At 36.7% G+C, this 18,326-nt stretch overlaps 1 protein-coding gene across 5 annotated transcripts in view; it reads right to left on the reverse strand.

Moving 5' to 3' along the window:
• Window positions 1–18,326, reverse strand: part of LRRC49 (leucine rich repeat containing 49) — a 157,681-nt gene that overhangs the window by 65,297 nt on the left and 74,058 nt on the right. For all 5 annotated transcript variants that reach the window (XM_010363664.2, XM_030929760.1, XM_030929759.1 and 2 more), the window contains 2 exons: window positions 17,832–17,979; window positions 2,536–2,619 (listed from right to left, as the gene is read on the reverse strand). In XM_010363664.2, the coding sequence (XP_010361966.1) occupies window positions 2,536–2,619; window positions 17,832–17,979 (232 nt within the window). The remainder of the gene's footprint in view (window positions 1–2,535; window positions 2,620–17,831; window positions 17,980–18,326) is intronic.

An 18,326-nucleotide genomic window follows, 5' to 3' on the forward strand; every position in this document is an offset into this window, starting at 1 on the left:
CACCTGTGAACTGCATTCCAGCCTGGGCAACACAGCAAGACCCCATCTCAAAAAAAAAAAAATGTTTTGGGCCTGGCTTTCTTTTTTTCTGTTTTTTGGTGTTTCAAGTTTGTGTGCACAATTCAGCGGGTTATATTTAATATGTATATACTTTGGGGACTTTTTGACATTCTATGCATGTGCTCCTTATATAAAGCAAGTAGAAATCTGCGATTTTTAAATAAAAACATTTTTTTAAATATTAAATAAAAACATATAATAAAAAGGCTTCTTACTTGAAGGAATTCTATTTAAGTTACTTGCTGATGACTATGTCAACCCAATGTTTAAGCAACTCTGTTTTTTTTTTTTTTTTCTTTTTTTTTTTTACTCAGTATCAAGGCCACTTTGAAAGAGTCCAGGGCGGTGAGTTAATGGATGATGGTTCTCATGTTGGCTTCATGCATTTGAATTTCTGGCTGGCAGGGGTAGGCAAAAGAAATATTCGGAATGAGGTAGATATAGCAGTGCTTAGAAAAAGGGCATAAAATATCTTTAGACCACTGAGTATGTTAACAAACTTATAACAAGATAGTCTTTGAAAATGCAAACATTTTCCTATATTAGTGCCAAAGTTAAGCTTCTTTAATTTGGATTATTAAAATCAGATAATTACCAGGCTGACTAAGAGAATGACTAATTTTACTGGGGCCAGGAAAAGGGAAGATATATTTTAAGACAGGAGTATAGCCTGTCTTAATGTCAGGTGGGGATTAACAGCTGGCCAGGAGGACACATAAGGGCTCTGGGCATCTCTGGAGGAAAAAAAAAAAAAGAAGCAAAAGAAAGGTTAGAGAATGCTAGAGATTCTGCAAGGCATAAGGGGGTACCCAAAGTAAAGTGTAAAGATCACAGAGTCATTTGGGATATCAGCAACAATTATGTTTCTAATAGCTAGGTGCCAATAAATGGCCAAGTCTGTGCTAAAGTGACAAATATTTTAGAAGGTGCCAAATTCCAATTTCTGTCATTTGAGTCTATTTTTCATCGTCCAGGCAAGACCACACCAGTATATGCCACAAGTTTCACTTTCCTTCACTTCTAAGGTTACAAGGAAAATAAAAAAATAGAAAAGCAACAAGGCAGCAGACAGTATCTATACACTCTTCCTGTACCTAATCCATCCCATTTTCTTTTTTTCTTTTTTTTTGCATTCTTCTTTTTTTTTGCATTCTTCTTTTTTCTTAAATTGTACTTTAAGTTCTGGGATACACGTGCAGAACGTGCAGGTTTGTTACATAGGTATACACATGCCATAGTGGTTTGCTGCACCCATCAATCCGTCATCTACATTAGGTATTTCTCCTAATGCTATCCGTCCCCTAGCCCCCCGACCCTCTGACAGGCCCCGCTGTGTGATGTTCCCCTCCCTGTGTCCATGTGTTCTCATTGTTCATCTCCCACTTATGAGTGAGAATATACAGTGTTTGGTTTTCTGTTCCTGTGTTAGTTTGCTGAGAATGTCCATCCCATTTTCTTAATGATCAATATCTAGAGTCGCATGAGCAATCCTCAGCAAATGCTGAGGGTCTGTTGTATCATGATTCCAAATCTGAGCTAGGGCTAGAACCTAGGTCTCCTGATTCTCCCATGCTTTTCCCCTTACTAAAAATAAATATAAGGAGTAAACCTCATAACTAAAGAGTCCTATTTAGTGACATTTTGTTTTGTCTCACTTATTTTCCTCGGGCTGGACTTAATTCCTGGACTCAAGCAATCCTCTGTCTTAGCCTCCCAAGTAGTTAAAACTTCAGGTACATACCACCTTGCCTGGCTAGTCATTTCTTTTGAATTCTGAGTGCCATTTTAATTTTAAAAAGAAAAGCATCTATATAGAACATGAATGAGTAATGATAATCAGGGTGATGTCCTTAATTTTAGAACATAGCATGATACATATTATGAACTATAAACTTTAAGCTGTCTTTATTTATACTTTGTGATGTTAATCTAAAATATTTAAAAGAGAATATTTTATTTAAGGAAATTAATATCTGCTAAATCACTTAAAACCAGTTTAAAACAAATTTGCATTCCTAAGTTCCACAAAATCTTTATCACTTCTATATCATAAACTTTTTAAATTTAAAAAGCTATCATAAAAAAAACATAGCAGAGCTCATTAAAATATATCAGTAAAAATGACAGTCAATTACAGTACATTCCAAAATGAAGTGAATATGCCATGGGATACACAAGATGATGCACTGGTACGAACTAAAAGTATTATAACTTCAATTATATTTATTTTTCATCTCTTCCTTTTAAAACTAGCTTTTGCATTTATTCTATAATGTATATAATACTGTATTTCTTAAGTACAGGTTTACTTATAGATAATAAGTTGTAAAACTTTTAGGGGTGCATACATTCTGTTGATAGGAATAAAAAACTTACAAAGTTTAGAAACCACTTTTCCAGTAGACTAGCTAGCCAGCTTTGGGGTATGTGTGTCTATGTGTGCACACACATCCACGTAGACATCAGAGAAAATACCTTAAGCAAAGATTGTTTATGACTTTCCCGCTTCTTCTCTTCCTCTTTTTTGGCTAAAACAGATGCCATACGCCTTTCTTCTTCCTAAAAGACATTTTCCAAAAAGTATTATGAAGAGTTTAACCATTTTTTAATGCTAAATATCATTGGTCCTATTAAGTACAGTTTTCTTCTTGAGAGGCATAGTATTTGCTAGCAGAAAATACACTCTCAAAGAAAAAGTTAGTATGTTTCTCTTTATTTTCTTCTTCCCTCCTAATGCTAAAAATCTGTGCATTCCTAACTCTGTTCCCAGCTCTGGAGGTGACATGAACCTAGCTCATACAAGAAAGGAAAAAGAGCTGGGCGCGGTGGCTCAAGCCTGTAATCCCAGCACTTTGGGAGGCCGAGACGGGCGGATCACAAGGTCAGGAGATCGAGACCATCCTGGCTAACACGGTGAAACCCCGTCTCTACTAAAAATACAAAAACTAGCCGGGCGAGGTGGCGGGCGCCTGTAGTCCCAGCTACTCGGGAGGCTGAGGCAGGAGAATGGCGTAAACCCGGGAGGCGGAGCTTGCAGTGAGCTGAGATCTGGCCACTGCACTCCAGTCCGGGCGACAGAGCGAGACTCCGCCTCAAAAAAAAAAAAAAAAAAAAAAAAAGAAAGGAAAAAGAATGAGAAGAAAAGGAGATGTATGTTTGCATAATTTTCCTTTTGTACTCTGTGCATCATGGTTCCACATAGGTTTAAACTTTCTATCATCAAGGTAAGAAGGATAAAAGTAATACATCTAACAATATTGACTGGATCTGTGATAGAAAGTCAGAACTTTTTTGATTAAAAAAACAAGGGTAAATATCTTTTAAAACTCCAATTATATTAATAAATTATTCTCCATTAATATAATTACTTTTGGTTTGTTTTTAAGTTGTGTTGCCCAGTCTCATTTTTTAAATTCTAAAAGCTATGAAATATAGCATGATGACCGTAGTTAATAATCCTGTATTATAATCTTGGCATTTGCTAAGAGAATGGATCTTAAATGTTCTCACTACAAAAAAAAAAAAAAAAAAAAAAGATAATTAGGTGAAGTGATAGAAATGTTAACTAACTTGATTGTGGTAATCATTTTATAATATATATCAAATCACCACACTGTACACCTTAATTTTATATAGTTTTGTCAATCATACCTCAACAAAGCTCGAAAAAGTAGAATCGACAAAATAACATAGACAGTTTACAAAAATGTTTAAAAATCAGTCATAATCCCATACACCTAACTCAAATCTTACAATTTCTGTGTATCAGTTGATAATATTCACTATGAGCAATTTTTTAAAGGTTATAATCTATATACACAATCTGGACCATTTTTCCCCCTGAAGACTGTCTGATTTTAATAAATTATAACCACGTAACTTTTAATTTTCATTACCAAAAGATTTTCAGATTCTCAAAATGATAAGATAATTTGAGAAAACAATTTATTCATAAAAGACAAGCTTGAAAACATCTTCAGAGGTAGGAAACCATAACAAGTAACTTAGCAGATATGAAGAATTACTCTTTTAGAAACAAAAAATTCTAAGAATTGAAATTTAAAATTCAACAAAGGGAGATTTAATAGCAGATTATACACAGCTGAAGACAGGATCAGTCAACTGGAAAATAGAGGATGAGAATGTTTTCTATATGTTTTAGTATCACCCTACATACTTCTCTATCATAGCACTTAACCTGTTTCATTTTAATTATTTCTGGTGCTATCCCTCATGCCTCCCATGCCATAAAATAAGCTCTATGAATGTATGAACCATGTCTGTTCAGTAATTTATTAAAGCTGAAACTGCTACATCAAATGGTAGACATATTTCTATCCTTTTGATATGTCTGCAAACTGCCCTCCATAAATGCAGTTCTAATTTACACTCCTACCAGATTTCAATATTTGATTTAAAACCTGATGGTTAGTCATGAAAGCTGTTCACCAAATATTCTTGTGTCTTCACATGTCCAAGACACATTGTGAGATAGCACTTCTAGCCCCCTTGAAGTTAGATGTGGCCATGTGACTTGCTTTGGCCAATGTCATATGGACAAAAGTGACATGTATTTACTTCTGGTTGAAAACTTTCAAAGACAATGTATGATACAACTATTCTGTCTCTCACCTTGCTATAGCACCTGCAAAATTCCACAGGTGGGTACTTTGAAAGCCTGAGTACTAGAATGAGGACAACACAGAGCAAAGATGCAAAATCACACATCATAAGCAGACAGGTATTAGAAGCCTGAAATAAACTTTGTTGTTTTAATTCACTGAAGTTAAAGAAGTTGTTATTGCAGCACAATCTAGCCTATGCAGACCAGTATATATATGTTATATTAGAATTAAAAAAGGTCAGAGACTATGAAAATGTGTTCTAGAGGATGGGCCATTATACATGCTCCTGAAAACAAAGAAAAACCCTAGATTAAATAATTATATTTAAAAATGCACAAACAGAAACCAACACAGAGTTAAAAAAGAAAACTGAGAAAGCATACACTAGACAATTCTAATTTTAGAAATAAGGAAACGAATGCTCCAAGACATTAGTAACTTATATGAGGTCACATAGCTAGTGACAAGGCCAGGATCAGGACCAGAAGCCATGGCCTGCTAGAAACAAAATTCATATTTTTTTATAATAAAGATATATTTAAATTAATTTTACTGATTTTAGATAGATAAAGAAGAGTTTAGAACTCAGAAGTGATCTGCCATATGTTTTAGTTGTTTTAAAGGAAATGGAAATGGAAATGGAAATGTAATGTAATTTTAGTGACTTTTAAGTGTCTTTTACAATATGGAAAATAATAATTATTATTATTATTATTTTAAGACAGAGTCTTGCGTCTTGCTTGTTGCCCAGGCTGGAGTGCCGTGGTGCAATGTCGGCTCACTGCAATCTCCATCTCCTGGGTTCAAGCAATTCTCATGTCTTAGCCTCCCGAGAAGCTGGGATAACAGGCATGTGCCACCATGGCAGGCTAATTTTTATATTTTTAATGGAGACAGGGTTTTACCATGCTGGCCAGGCTGGTCTCAAACTCCTAACCTCAAGTAATCTGCCCACTTCAGCCTCCCAAAGTGCTGCAATTACAGGCATGAGCCACCAATGCTCTGCTGGAAAATAATTATTCTTAACTTTTAAAAACTAAATAGAGGTAATGAGGAGAAATAAACTAAATTAAAAATGCAGAACTTTGAATCCTAGCCTCACACAATAGCTGGTTTAATAATTCTGTTAAATTCTTTTATTCAGTAAATACTGATTTGGTACCTACAGAGTATAATGTATTTCAGAATAAAGTGTTTAAAAGAGCAAAATATATTGATGTTCAATTGTTGACTCATCTATAAAATGTGAACTAGAAACAGATCGGTTTTTCAAAGAGCCAATTTCAAACAGTACTGGAAACTGTATGGATCACGTACTACACATACTTATGAGATGATTTCATCAGATTTTTGAAAAGAATTTGAGCTTCTATTAAAGGCAGTAGGGCTTTAAAGGAAAGCTAAACCTTGGAAAACTGGATTTACACCAAATCAATTCAAATACTGAATGTTTTAAGGAATTTATGTATCTGAGAGCTATATTGTAGCCCAAATAATTACTGAGTAACTAAACTTAGAAATAAAAATAAACCTCTAATTGTGAAGATAAGTTATAAATCTGTTGGTAAGAAAGAAAAACTAAAATTCTGGCATCTTCTTGATAATAGTCCAATTTCTGGGACAAAAGCCATATTCTTTATACAGCAAAAAATTTTAAAAAAAATTAAATAAGTTGGGGGGGAATCTGGGACAAAAAACTACTTTTTTCCTCACTTCGTTTTGGCCATGTAGACCCAATATAGAAATGATTTCAAGTCAATGAAGCCATGCAGTGATTTAACAGGTGTTTGATAACCTAGATTATACTTTGTTAGCAGATATTAAGGCCAAAACAATGCATATATTACCCAAGAAGATTTGATCCAAAATAAATAATAGTAGTGCTAATATAGGCAGCAATTTATTTTATGAAATTTTAAAAATCAAATGACAAGGTGTGTTTTAACCATATACTTTAGTTATAAACATTATTTTCTTTGAACATATAAAATATTAAAACAGACTTTAAAATCATAAGGTTTTTTCCCTCAAAGAGACGGTCAATAATTTTTACTCAAATAATCACTTTCAGCAAACAAAACTGAGTTTTTTGCAGGGTCACACCTAGTGTTAGAGTGAAGATTAGAAGTCATGTCCCCTGACTTCTGGTCCAGGGATACCAGCTGTAAGAGGGAAATAGCCAGAACAGGGTAGGTTATGTTGCTGTAACAACTTCAAAACTTTCACTGGCTTATGATTTTAAAAAAGTTTAGTTCTTGATCACGCAAAGAACACTGTAACTGTCTTCAATGTAGTAGCTAAGTATTCCTGAGTGCTACGATCTGATGGCATCCTCAACTTTATATAGGCTTCCACAGTGACTACCACATGGGAAGGAAGCATGAGAATTACACTTTTAAATGCTTCTGCCTGGAAATTATATACATTATTTCTGCTCACATTTCATTGGCCAAACATCTTCCCGCATGTCAAAAAGGAGAGGAACCAGAGCATATTGGTGAACATTAAGTAATGTCTACCAAAACAGAAAACTTACATCTGAGATGAGATGAGCTCCATTTTTTTTTTTTTTTTTTTTTTTTTTTTTTTTTTTGTGAAGAGCAAATTGTAAACAAGTTCACACTAAGCCAATTAAACGTGAGCTTGAGGTGAAAACTTTAGACATTGTTTGTTTCTGAACTGTGTTGTTGTTTTGTTTTGAGACAGGGTCTCATTCTGTCCCCCAGGCTTGAGTACAGTGGTGAGATCTTGGCTCACTGCAGCTTTGACCTCCTGCGTTCAAGTGATCCTCCTGCCTCAGTCCCCCAAGTCTCTGGGACTACAGGTGCGTGCCTCCACACACGGCTAAATTTTTTATATTTTTTGTAGAGACAGGGTTTTGCCATGTTAGCCAGGCTGGGCTTGAACTCCTGACCTCAAGCAATCTACCTGCCTCAGCTTCCCAAAGTGCCAGGATTACAGGCATGAGCCACCATGCCCGGCCCTGTTTCAGAATTGTGAGAATACTGCCTGCATTCACAAAATGCTGCCTTAGAAATAAAAAAGAGAAAATTCTGCCTCCCAGAATTTTCTATACAAGGGTCCTTGTTCTAGCTCCTCAACATGTGTCTATTCTCTCTTTTTGTGAATAGTTGTGAAAACAGGTGAAGATCACTGGGATATCTTCCTTATGTCTTCTCCTTTGTCAACTAATCATGTCAGATTCTTTGGAAATGCTCTAGTTTGTTGTCTGCCCTCTACAACTAGTAATAGTTCAGGTGTAATCTGACCATTGTAGAAAAAAATGGGATGGGACTGTCTCCATTTTCTGAATTCTCTTTTTCCATAAATGAATAGTTTTAAGCCATATTAACTTTTAATAATCACATCTCATAATTAATTCAACTTGAATTTGGCAATTCCAAGTCACTTTAACACATGCTGCTAAGTCTAATCTTCTATAATACTACATTTGTACTAAGAATTGCTTTGCTTGATTGTTGTTATGGAATAAAGTCCAGGATTTTCAATTCATCTATTTTTTTATGTAGTTGAATTCTGCTTACTTTTCTAGACTAGGCATAAACAAACTTTTTTCTGTAAAGAATCAGATAGTATAATAAATATTTTAGGCTTTGTGAGCTATATGTGATCTCTATCTCATATCCTTCTTTGTTGTTCTTTCTTTCTTTTTTTTTTTTTACAATGCTTTGAAAATATAAAAACCATTATTAGCTTGAGACTTGTACAAAAAGTGGGCTGCCAGATGGATCTAGCTCATAGGCTGTAGTTTGCCAGAAGCTGTTCTAGACTACAGAGGTACTTTTGGATTCTCATTTGATCAACCAATATATCAAGAACTCTAATTTCTCTAGTTTCTGTCATTCACATACTTTACCAGAATAACGAATATTTTCTCTTAGACATTAATAAAAATGTGAATAGAATGGGCCGGAGGAAAAAAGCCTCATGGCATGCCAGTACAGATTTCTCTAAAGGCTAGCATTAATCCATTACTTCATATTCTGTAAGTACACTTGAATCAAAAATCTATATAACCATGTCATATAATTTACTCAAAATGATGCCATGAAACACTTTGTCAAATGTTTTGCTTAAATACCAAAACACTGTCTATAGCACTCCTCTGACAAGGTTTATTTGTAATTTCGAGGGCAGGAAACTAATTTTTTTCTGGCATGAATTGTTTTTTAGTGAGCTAATGCTGCCTCCTAGTGACCAATTCCTAAGTACTCACAAACCATCTTTTTATTTTATTTTATTATTTTCTTTTGAGACAGAGTCTGCTTCTGTCGCCAGGCTGGAGTGCAGTGGTGTGATCTTGGCTCACCACAACCTCCAACTCCCTGGTTCAAGTGATTCTCCAGCCTCAGCCTCCTGAGTAGCTGGGATTACAGGCACACACCACCATGCTCAGTTATTTTTTGTATTTTTAGTAGAGATGGGATTTTACCATGTTGGCCAGGATGGTCTCAATCTCCTGACCTCATGATCTGCCCACCTCAACCTCCCAAAGTACTGGGATTACAGGAGTGAGCCACCATGCTGGGCCACAAACCATCTTTTAATAATGCAATTTAAATTTATTTCATAATCAACATCAAGTTGACTGCCACGATTTCTGGAATTTATATTCTCTACTTTTGAGATAAGAAAACCCACCATGCTGCAAAGTCACTGTAGACAGACTGCCTCTCTACATTCCTCCTCTCTGAGCACAGCATCTCTGAAAGAAAGGCAGCAGCCACACTCAGGGGCTTATAGATAGAACTCCCATCTCCCTGGGACAGAGCACCTGCGGGAAGTGGTGGTTGTGGGTGCAGCTTCAGCAGACTTAAATGTTCCTGCCTCCCAGCTCTGAAGAGAGCAGCAGATCTCCCAGCAGAGCGCTCGAGCTCTGCTAAAGGACAGACTGCCTCCTCAAGTGGGTCCATGACCCCCTTGCCTCCTGATGGGGAGACACCTCCCAGCAGGGGTTGATAGACACTTCATACAGGAGAGCTCCGTCTGGCATCTGGCGGGTGCCCCTCCGGGACGAAGCTTCCAGAGGAAAGAGCAGGCAGCAATGTTTGCTGTTCTGCAGCCTCTGCTGGTGACACCCAGACAAACAAGGTCTGGAGTGGACCTCCAGCAAACTCCAGCAGACCTGCAGAAGAGGGGCCTGACTGTTACAAGGAAAACAAACAAACAGAAAGCAATAGCATCAACATCAACAAAAAGGACAACCACGCAAAAACTCCATCCGAAGGTCACCAACAGCAAAGACCAAAGGTAGATAAATCCACGAAGATGAGGAAAAACCAGCGCAAAAAGGCTGAAAATTCCAAAAACCAGAATGCCTCTTCTCCAAAGGATCACAACTCCTCACCAGCAAGGGAACAAAACTGGACGGAGAATGAGTTTGACAAACTGACAGAAGTAGGCTTCAGAAGGTGGGTAGTAACAAACTCCTCCAGGCTAAAGGAGCATGTTCTAACCCAACGGAATGAAGCTAAGAACCTTGAAAAAATGTTATAGGAACTGCTAACAAGAATAACCAGTTTAGAGAAGAATATAAATGACCTGATGGAGCTGAAAAACACAGCACAAGAACTTCATGAAGCATACACAAGTATCAATAGCTGAATCGATCATGCAGAAGAAAGGATATCAGAGACTGAAGATCAACTTGACAAAATGAAGCGTGAAGACAAGATTAGAGAAAAAAAAGAGTGAAAAGGAATGAACAAAGCAGCCAAGAAATATGGGACTATGTGAAAAGACCAAAGCTACATTTGATTGCTGTACCTAAAAGTGATGGGGAGAATGAAAGCAACCTGGAAAACACACTTCAGGATATTATCCAGGGGAACTCCCCCAACCTAGCAAGACAGGCCAACATTCAAATTCAGGAAATACACAGAACACCACAAAGATACTCCTCGAGAAAATCAACCTCAAGACACATAATTGTCAGATACACCAAGGTTGAAATGAAGGAAAACATGTTAAGCACAGCCAGAGAGAAAGGTCGGGTTATCCACAAAAGGGAGCCCATCAGACTAATATTGGATCTCCCCGCAGAAACCCTACAAGCCATAAGAGAGTGTGGGCCAATATTCAACATTCTTAAGGAAAAGAATTTTCAACCCAGAATTTCATATCCAGCCAAGCTAAGCTTCATAAGCGAAGGAGAAATAAAATCCTTTACAGACAAGCAAATGCTGAGCGATTTTGTCACCACCAGACCTGCCTTACAAGACCTCCTAAAGGAAGCACTAAATATGGAAAGGAAAAAACAGTACCAGCCACTGCAAAAACAAACCAAAATGTAAAGACCATTGACACTATGAAGAAACTGTATCAACTAATGGACAAAAAAACCCCGCTAGCATCATAATTACAGGATCAAGTTCATACATAACAATATTAACCTTAAATGTAAACAGGTTAAATGCCCCAATTAAAAGAAGCAGACTGGCAAATTGGATAAAGAGTCAAGACTCATCGGTGTGCTATATTCAGGAGACCCATCTCATGTGCAAAGACACACATAGGCTCAAAATAAAGGGATAGAGGAAGACTTACCAAGGAAAATAAAGCAAAAAAAAAAAAAAAAAAAAAAAAAAAGCAGGGGTTGCAATCCTAGTCTCTGACAAAATAGACTTTAAACCAACAAAGATCAAAAAAGACAAAGAAGGGCATTGCATAATAATAAAGGGATCAATGCAACAAGAAAAGCTAACCATCCTAAATATATATGCACCCAATATAGGAGCACCCAGATTCATAAAACAAGTTCTTAGAGACCCACAAGGAGACTTAGACTCCCACAGAATAATAGTGGGAGACTTTAACACCCCATTGTCAATATTAGACAGATCAACGAGACAGAAATTTAACAAGGATATTCAGGACTTGAACTCAGCTCTGGACCATGTGGACCTAATAGACATCTACAGAACTCTCCACACCAAATCAACAGAATATACATTCTTCTCAGCACCACATCACACTTATTCTAAAATCGACCACATAATTGGAAGTAAAACATTCCTCAGCAAATGCAAAAGAATGGAAATCATAACAAACAGTCTCTCAGACCACAGTGCAATCAAATTAGAACTCAGGATTAAGAAACGCACTCAAAATCTAAACAAATGGAAAAATGTTCCATGCTTGTGGATAGGAAGAATCAACATCGGGAAAATGGCCATACTGCCCAAAGTAATTTATATATTTAATGCTATTCCCATCAAGCTACCACTGACTTTCTTCATAGAATTAGAAAAAATTACTTTAAATTTCATATGTAACCAAAAAAGAGCGCACATAGCCAAGACAATCCTAAGAAAATGAATAAAGTTTGAGGCATCATGCTGCCTGACTTCAAACTATGCTACAAGGCTACAGTAACCAAAACAACATGGTACTGGTACCAAAGCAGATATATAGACCAATGGAACAGAACAGAGGCCTCAGAAATAATGCCACACATCTACAACCATCTGATCTTTGACAAATTTGACAAAAACAAGCAATGGGTAAAGGATTCCCAATTTAATAAATGGTGTTGGGAAAAGTGGCTAGCCATATGCAGAAAACTGAAACTGGACCCCTTCCTTACACCTTACACAAAAATCAACTCAAAAGAGATTAAAGACTTAAATGTAAGACCTAAAACCATGAAAACCCTAGAAGAAAACCTAGGCAATACCATTCAGGACATAGGCATGGGCAAAGACTTCATGACTAAAACACCAAAAGCAATGGCAACAAAAGCCAAAATTGACAAATGGGATCTAACGAAACTAAAGAGCTTCTGCACAGCAAAAGAAACTATCATCAGAGTGAACAGGCAACCTACAGAACAGAAGAAAATTTTTGCAATCGATCCATCCGACAAAGGGCTAATATCCAGAATCTACAAGGAACATAAACAAATTTACAAGAGAAAAACAAACAACCCCATGAGAAAGTGAGGGAAGCATATGAACAGACACTTCTCAAAAGAAGACATTTATGCAGCCAACAAACATGAAGGAAAGCTCATCATCACTGGTCATTGGAGAAATGCAAATCAAACCACAATGAGATACCATCTCACACCAGTTAGAATGGTGATCATTAAAAAGTCAGGAAACAGCAGACGCTGGAGAGAATGTGGAGAAATAGGAATGCTTTTACACTGTTGGTGGGAGTGTAAATTAGTTCAACCATTGTGGAAGACAGTGTGGAAATTCTTCAAGGATCTAGAACTAGAAATGCCATTTGACCCAGCCATCCCATTACTGGGTATATACCCAAAGTATTATAAGTCATTCTACTATAAAGACACATGCATACATATGTTTATTGCAGCACTATTCACAATAGCAAAGACTTGGAACCAAAATGCCCATCAATCTGAGGCTGGATAAAGAAAATGTGGCACATATACACCATGGAATACTATGCAACCATAAAAAAGAATGAGTTCATGTCCTTTGCAGGGACATAGATGAAGCTGGAAACCATCATTCTCAGCAAACTAACACAGGAACAGAAAACCAAACACTGCATATTCTCACTCATAAGTGGGAGTTTAACAACGAGAACACATGGGCACAGGGAGGGGAACATCACACAGCAGGGCCTGTTGGGGTATGGAGGCAAGGAGAGGGATAGCATTAGGAGAAATATCTAATGCAGATTACGCATTGATGGGTGCAGCAAACCACCATGGCACATGTATACCTATGTAACAAACCTGCACGTTCCGCACATGTATCCCAGAACTTAAAGTATAATAAAAAATAAATAAATAAATAAAGTAATATTGCAAAAAAAAAAAAAAAAAAAGGTTAGTTCATCTTACCTTTCAGTTGCTCCATTATTCTATACCCCTACCTAGACACAACTCCCAATGGCTCAGCGATTTATTCAGTGCTCTAGATTAAGGACTGCCAAACTCTAGGCCACAGCCAAAGTCAGCCACCTGTTTTTCTAAATAACATTCTCTTGGAACAGAGTCATGCTTATTCATATATGTATTGCCCATGCCTTTTTTCATACTACAATGGGAGAATTGAGTAGTTTCAACAGAGAATATGCAGGCCCCAAAGACTAAAATATTTACTATCAGGTCCTTTATAGACAAAATTTGCCAACCCTTGCTCTAGATGTGGGCCTGAGTTCCAACTTATTTATTCACCTATCCTAAGTTTCACTTTTATCTTATTAATCTTTACGTAATCTTTACAAACTAAAACCCATTCTTCTTAAGAAAGATAAAGCAAAATAGGAGTTGAGGCCAGTGACAGATGGCATCATATTATCTCTTGCCATTCCTCTGGATCAGATGCCCAGAGTCTTACTCTGATTAATCTCCTTGCTTCTCATCTCATCACCCATCACATCCTCTCCAATCCATCTTCAAGGCTGAACCCACAAAGACAGTCTTCTTAATAGGCAAATCCAATTTAACTACCTTAAACTCTTCAAGGGTTTCTCCTACTACGTCCAAGACAAAAATCTAAACTCCTTATTATGATATAAAATGCCCTAGCCCTTGCCTCTCCTTGCCTGTCAGACATATTTGTCTCCCTCTATGCCCCTCAGCCATGTACATTCAATGCTTAGCCATTTTAAACTGCTATCAGCTGCTATATTCTCTCAGCTTCCTTCTGCATTTTGCATGCCTTTATTCTCCACAAATACATTCTCCTTCTTCTTTACCACTCTTAAAGTCTTGAGTCAATCATTTTCTCCTTTGGAACTTTTTTGTTTTTCAGGTAGACTTGGGATTGCTTTGCTCTTTGATATCACTTTGCCCTGAGTATAAGTGTGTTGACACAAACATATATCTCTATTGATCCATCTAGCAATCTCATCTCTCTAGACTGCCATTTTGCATTGTAATCCGGCTGCATGGTTGCCTCTGCAGATGACTGCAAGTAACTTTAGAGCACGAACTGTGATTTTGCTCTTTTCATCTATATTGTCTAATATATATCCTAGTACAGAAACTCCTGAGTTCAAGATACCTAAGAATCTCAGGGATTTTTTCCCAGTGCCTCTAGGCCAAAAGAAATATGTGACAACTCTGTTTACTAAATAGTTAGGTCCAAACAATTTAGTATGTATTCATGGTCTAGCAATTTAGTAGCAATTAAAAAATAATATATGTAAATAGAAAGAAAAAAATTTATATCATTTTTAAATAACCACAACTACTTATCAATGGAATGTGTAGAACCAGGAGGATGTTATACAACTTCTCAAACAGAGAATCATATTGGACACTGCCACCCTCATTTCCTGTTCTACACTGATTTTGGCAAGGTATTTATTTTTATTACAACAACTACTGAAAATTCAGCTTTTCAAAGACAGGATGTGATTGAAAGAAATATAGTGTGAACTAATGTTGAAATGGTAAACTGTTTGAGCTACTAATTTGCTCACAGTCTCACAGATGTCAAATCTCACTGTTTCCCTTGGAAGTTAAAAATAGTCACTCCCTATGAGTTCACTGCAGCATCCTCTGCATGCAGTTTAGGAACCACTGCCCTAATGCACAGAAGTTCATTAAATATTTGTGTAATCCACCACGGTGAGAATGTTTATATGGTAATTTACACAAAAATTCAATTAAGATATTGTTTCTTGGCCGGGCGTGGTGGCTCAAGCCTGTAATCCCAGCACTTTGGGAGGCCGAGACGGGCGGATCACAAGGTCAGCAGATCGAGACCATCCTGGCTAATACGGTGAAACCCCGTCTCTACTAAGGAATACAAAAAACTAGCCGGGCGACGAGGCGGGCGCCTATAGTCCCAGCTACTTGGGAGGCGGAGGCAGGAGAATGACGTAAACCTGGGAGGCGGAGCTTGCAGTGAGTTGAGATCTGGCCACTGCACTCCAGCCTGGGTGACAGAGCCAGACTTCATCTCAAAAAAAAAAAAAAAAAAAATATTGTTTCTTAAAAAGCAAAAATAGTTATTGGCATCAGCAAACTTTTTCAGCCAGATAATAAATATTTTGGGCTTGTAGGCCATATAGTATCCATAGCAACTACCTGACTCTGCCATTGCAGCATCAAAGCAGACATAGATAATACATAAATGAATGGGCATCACTGTGTTCCAATACAACTTTATTTACAAAAACAGGTAGCCAGCTCATAGGCTGTTTGCTGACATTTGTTATAAAAAGTCCTTTAAAAAGCTACAGTTTCCACATTAAAATTACTAAAAAATTATAAACAAAAGGTGAGACTAAATACCATAAGTCCATATAGATATGAATGAATGAATAAATTTAAATTTTTATGAGGAATGGGATTACAAAGAGAAAAAGAGAAACTTCACAAAGAAAAGTTTGACAGAAATCTTCCTGAAGTAAGCATCCTCAATAAAGAGATAAATATGAATAACATGTTGTAAAACATGCTGGTCTAAGATGCAATGAGAAGAATACAAAATCACTAATATGATATTAATGCCAAAAACCTATAAGTAAAAATTAATCATGAGGAAACATCAAAAAATCTGAATTGAGGGTCATTCTACAAAAATACTGACCTGTAATCTTCATAAATATCAGTCACAAAAATCAAAGAAAGAATGAGAAATAGTTCCAGAAAAATGATGACTTTAGAGACATGACAACAAAATTCATCTATAATGCAATGTATAATTCTAAATTGCATCTTTATGCTATAAAGAACAATATTGATATAACTAGTAAAAGTTGAATGTGGTGTGAGAATTAGATGTTAGTAATCTGTAGGTGCCAGGCAAGAAAGAAGAATGGTTTCTGCCCTTAAAGACTATATATTGTTTGGGTAGACAAGACTGACAAATAAATTCACTATGAGGAACATACCACATAATTAAGTACTAATTTATATAAATGAGCTAGCTCTAAATCTTATCCCACTCATGTCAACCTCATTAGAAAGAGCAATTTAAGAAGTAGCAAAGATGCTTAACTAAGAAAGACATGGCAATAAGGGTAAAGAGTCACCACAAAAGTATGAAACAGTGTTGACACTATAGAGCCAAATTAACTAAGAGGACAAAGAACCATAGCTCCACCATGGAATAGAGAGAGAGGCAGAACCCTAGAAGACCTCTGGTATCCATCAATTCATCCACACTTTTAGCTATTTGCTAGCCACCTTAGAGGTCCACAGTATTGCTGAGGCATAAATGAAACCTGCACACATTGTGATCCTAATATACAAAGAAATAGGTCAGTTGGCAACTGCATAAACCTAGGTGATCATCAGAATTCACATGAAAAACAGCAGTTCAGAAGAGAGAAAATAGGTAGAGGCTTAGGATATTTTTCTAGGTCAGAGACTATCGAACTGAGATTATTAAAATGCATTTTCTAATAACAAATAAACCTGGTCAAAGAAACAAAGTTAAATAAGTTTATTTAATTACAGAACTTCTTGGAGCCCATAATATGCTAATACACATTGTACACCTAAAAAGAGGGGGATATTATGCATAGCATTCCACTTAGATCAGAAACCATATTAAAACATCTAAGTGTAGAAAATATCTTAACATGGAGATACAATGAATAAAAAGAGGTAGCTACTTTGGGAGGTATAACATCAACAATAACAACTACATACAAATGCCTCCTAAGAGCCTCGCAGTCTAAGGTGTAGTACCTTATTTTCTAAGGTGTAGTACTTTATTTTATCTTCACGACAACACTATGACATAATTCTGATCCCCATTTTACTTTGAGTAAAATGAGGTATACAAAGGTTAAATACATTGTCAAAGGCCTATGGCTAGAAAGCAGTCAAGCCAGAATTCAGATGCAGGCAATCTGGCTCCAGTGTCCATGCTCTTAACCACTACGCTTTGTAACTTAACAAAATTCTCACCCATTCATTTCAAAATAAATTATTAGTTGGATATTAAGCAAGAATGAAAAATAAACATGATGATTAATAGAAGGCTAGGAATTTTTAAAGTCCTGCTCAATTAAACTGAGGATGGGGTCAGGCAGTAAAAACTACGTAACTGCAATTATGAAGTATACAATCATGATAACCCATGGTTCAGTAAAATTAAGAAGCATTTCAAGCAAATAATATGCCCCCCAATTTCCTAATCCACACTAAGGACAACAACATGGTGAACACTTTGGAAGGGTTCTCACCGTGATTCTCTTCATATCTAGCTGGCGCAGCTGCATCATATTCTGAAGGACAGTGTGTTTGTACCATGACTCTTGAGCTATGGGATTGCCATCAAAGGTGATGTCAGAGAGGGAAGAAGAGTCAGCAAGGCAGGAAACACTGTCAAAACTGCAGGAGAGACAGAAACCACTGGATTATTCTGAGGTCTTAAAATGATGCTTTCATTTTTTAGGACAGTTTTAGATTTACAGAAAAATTAACAAGATAGTACAGAGAGTTCTCATATACCCCATACCCAGTTTCCCCTATTGTTAACATCTTGTGTTAGTCTAGTACATTTGTTACAATTAATCAACAAATATAAACATATTCTTAGTAGCTAAAGCCCCTATTTTATCCAGGTTTCCCTTAGTTTTTATCTAATGTCCTTTTTCTGTTCCAGGATCCCATGGAGGATACCATATTACATTTAGCTGTCATACCGCCTGAGGCTCCTCTTGGCTGTGACAGTTTCT

The sequence above is a fragment of the Rhinopithecus roxellana genome, chromosome 5 (genome assembly GCF_007565055.1).
Source record: "Rhinopithecus roxellana isolate Shanxi Qingling chromosome 5, ASM756505v1, whole genome shotgun sequence".
Lineage (NCBI taxonomy): Eukaryota > Metazoa > Chordata > Mammalia > Primates > Cercopithecidae > Rhinopithecus > Rhinopithecus roxellana.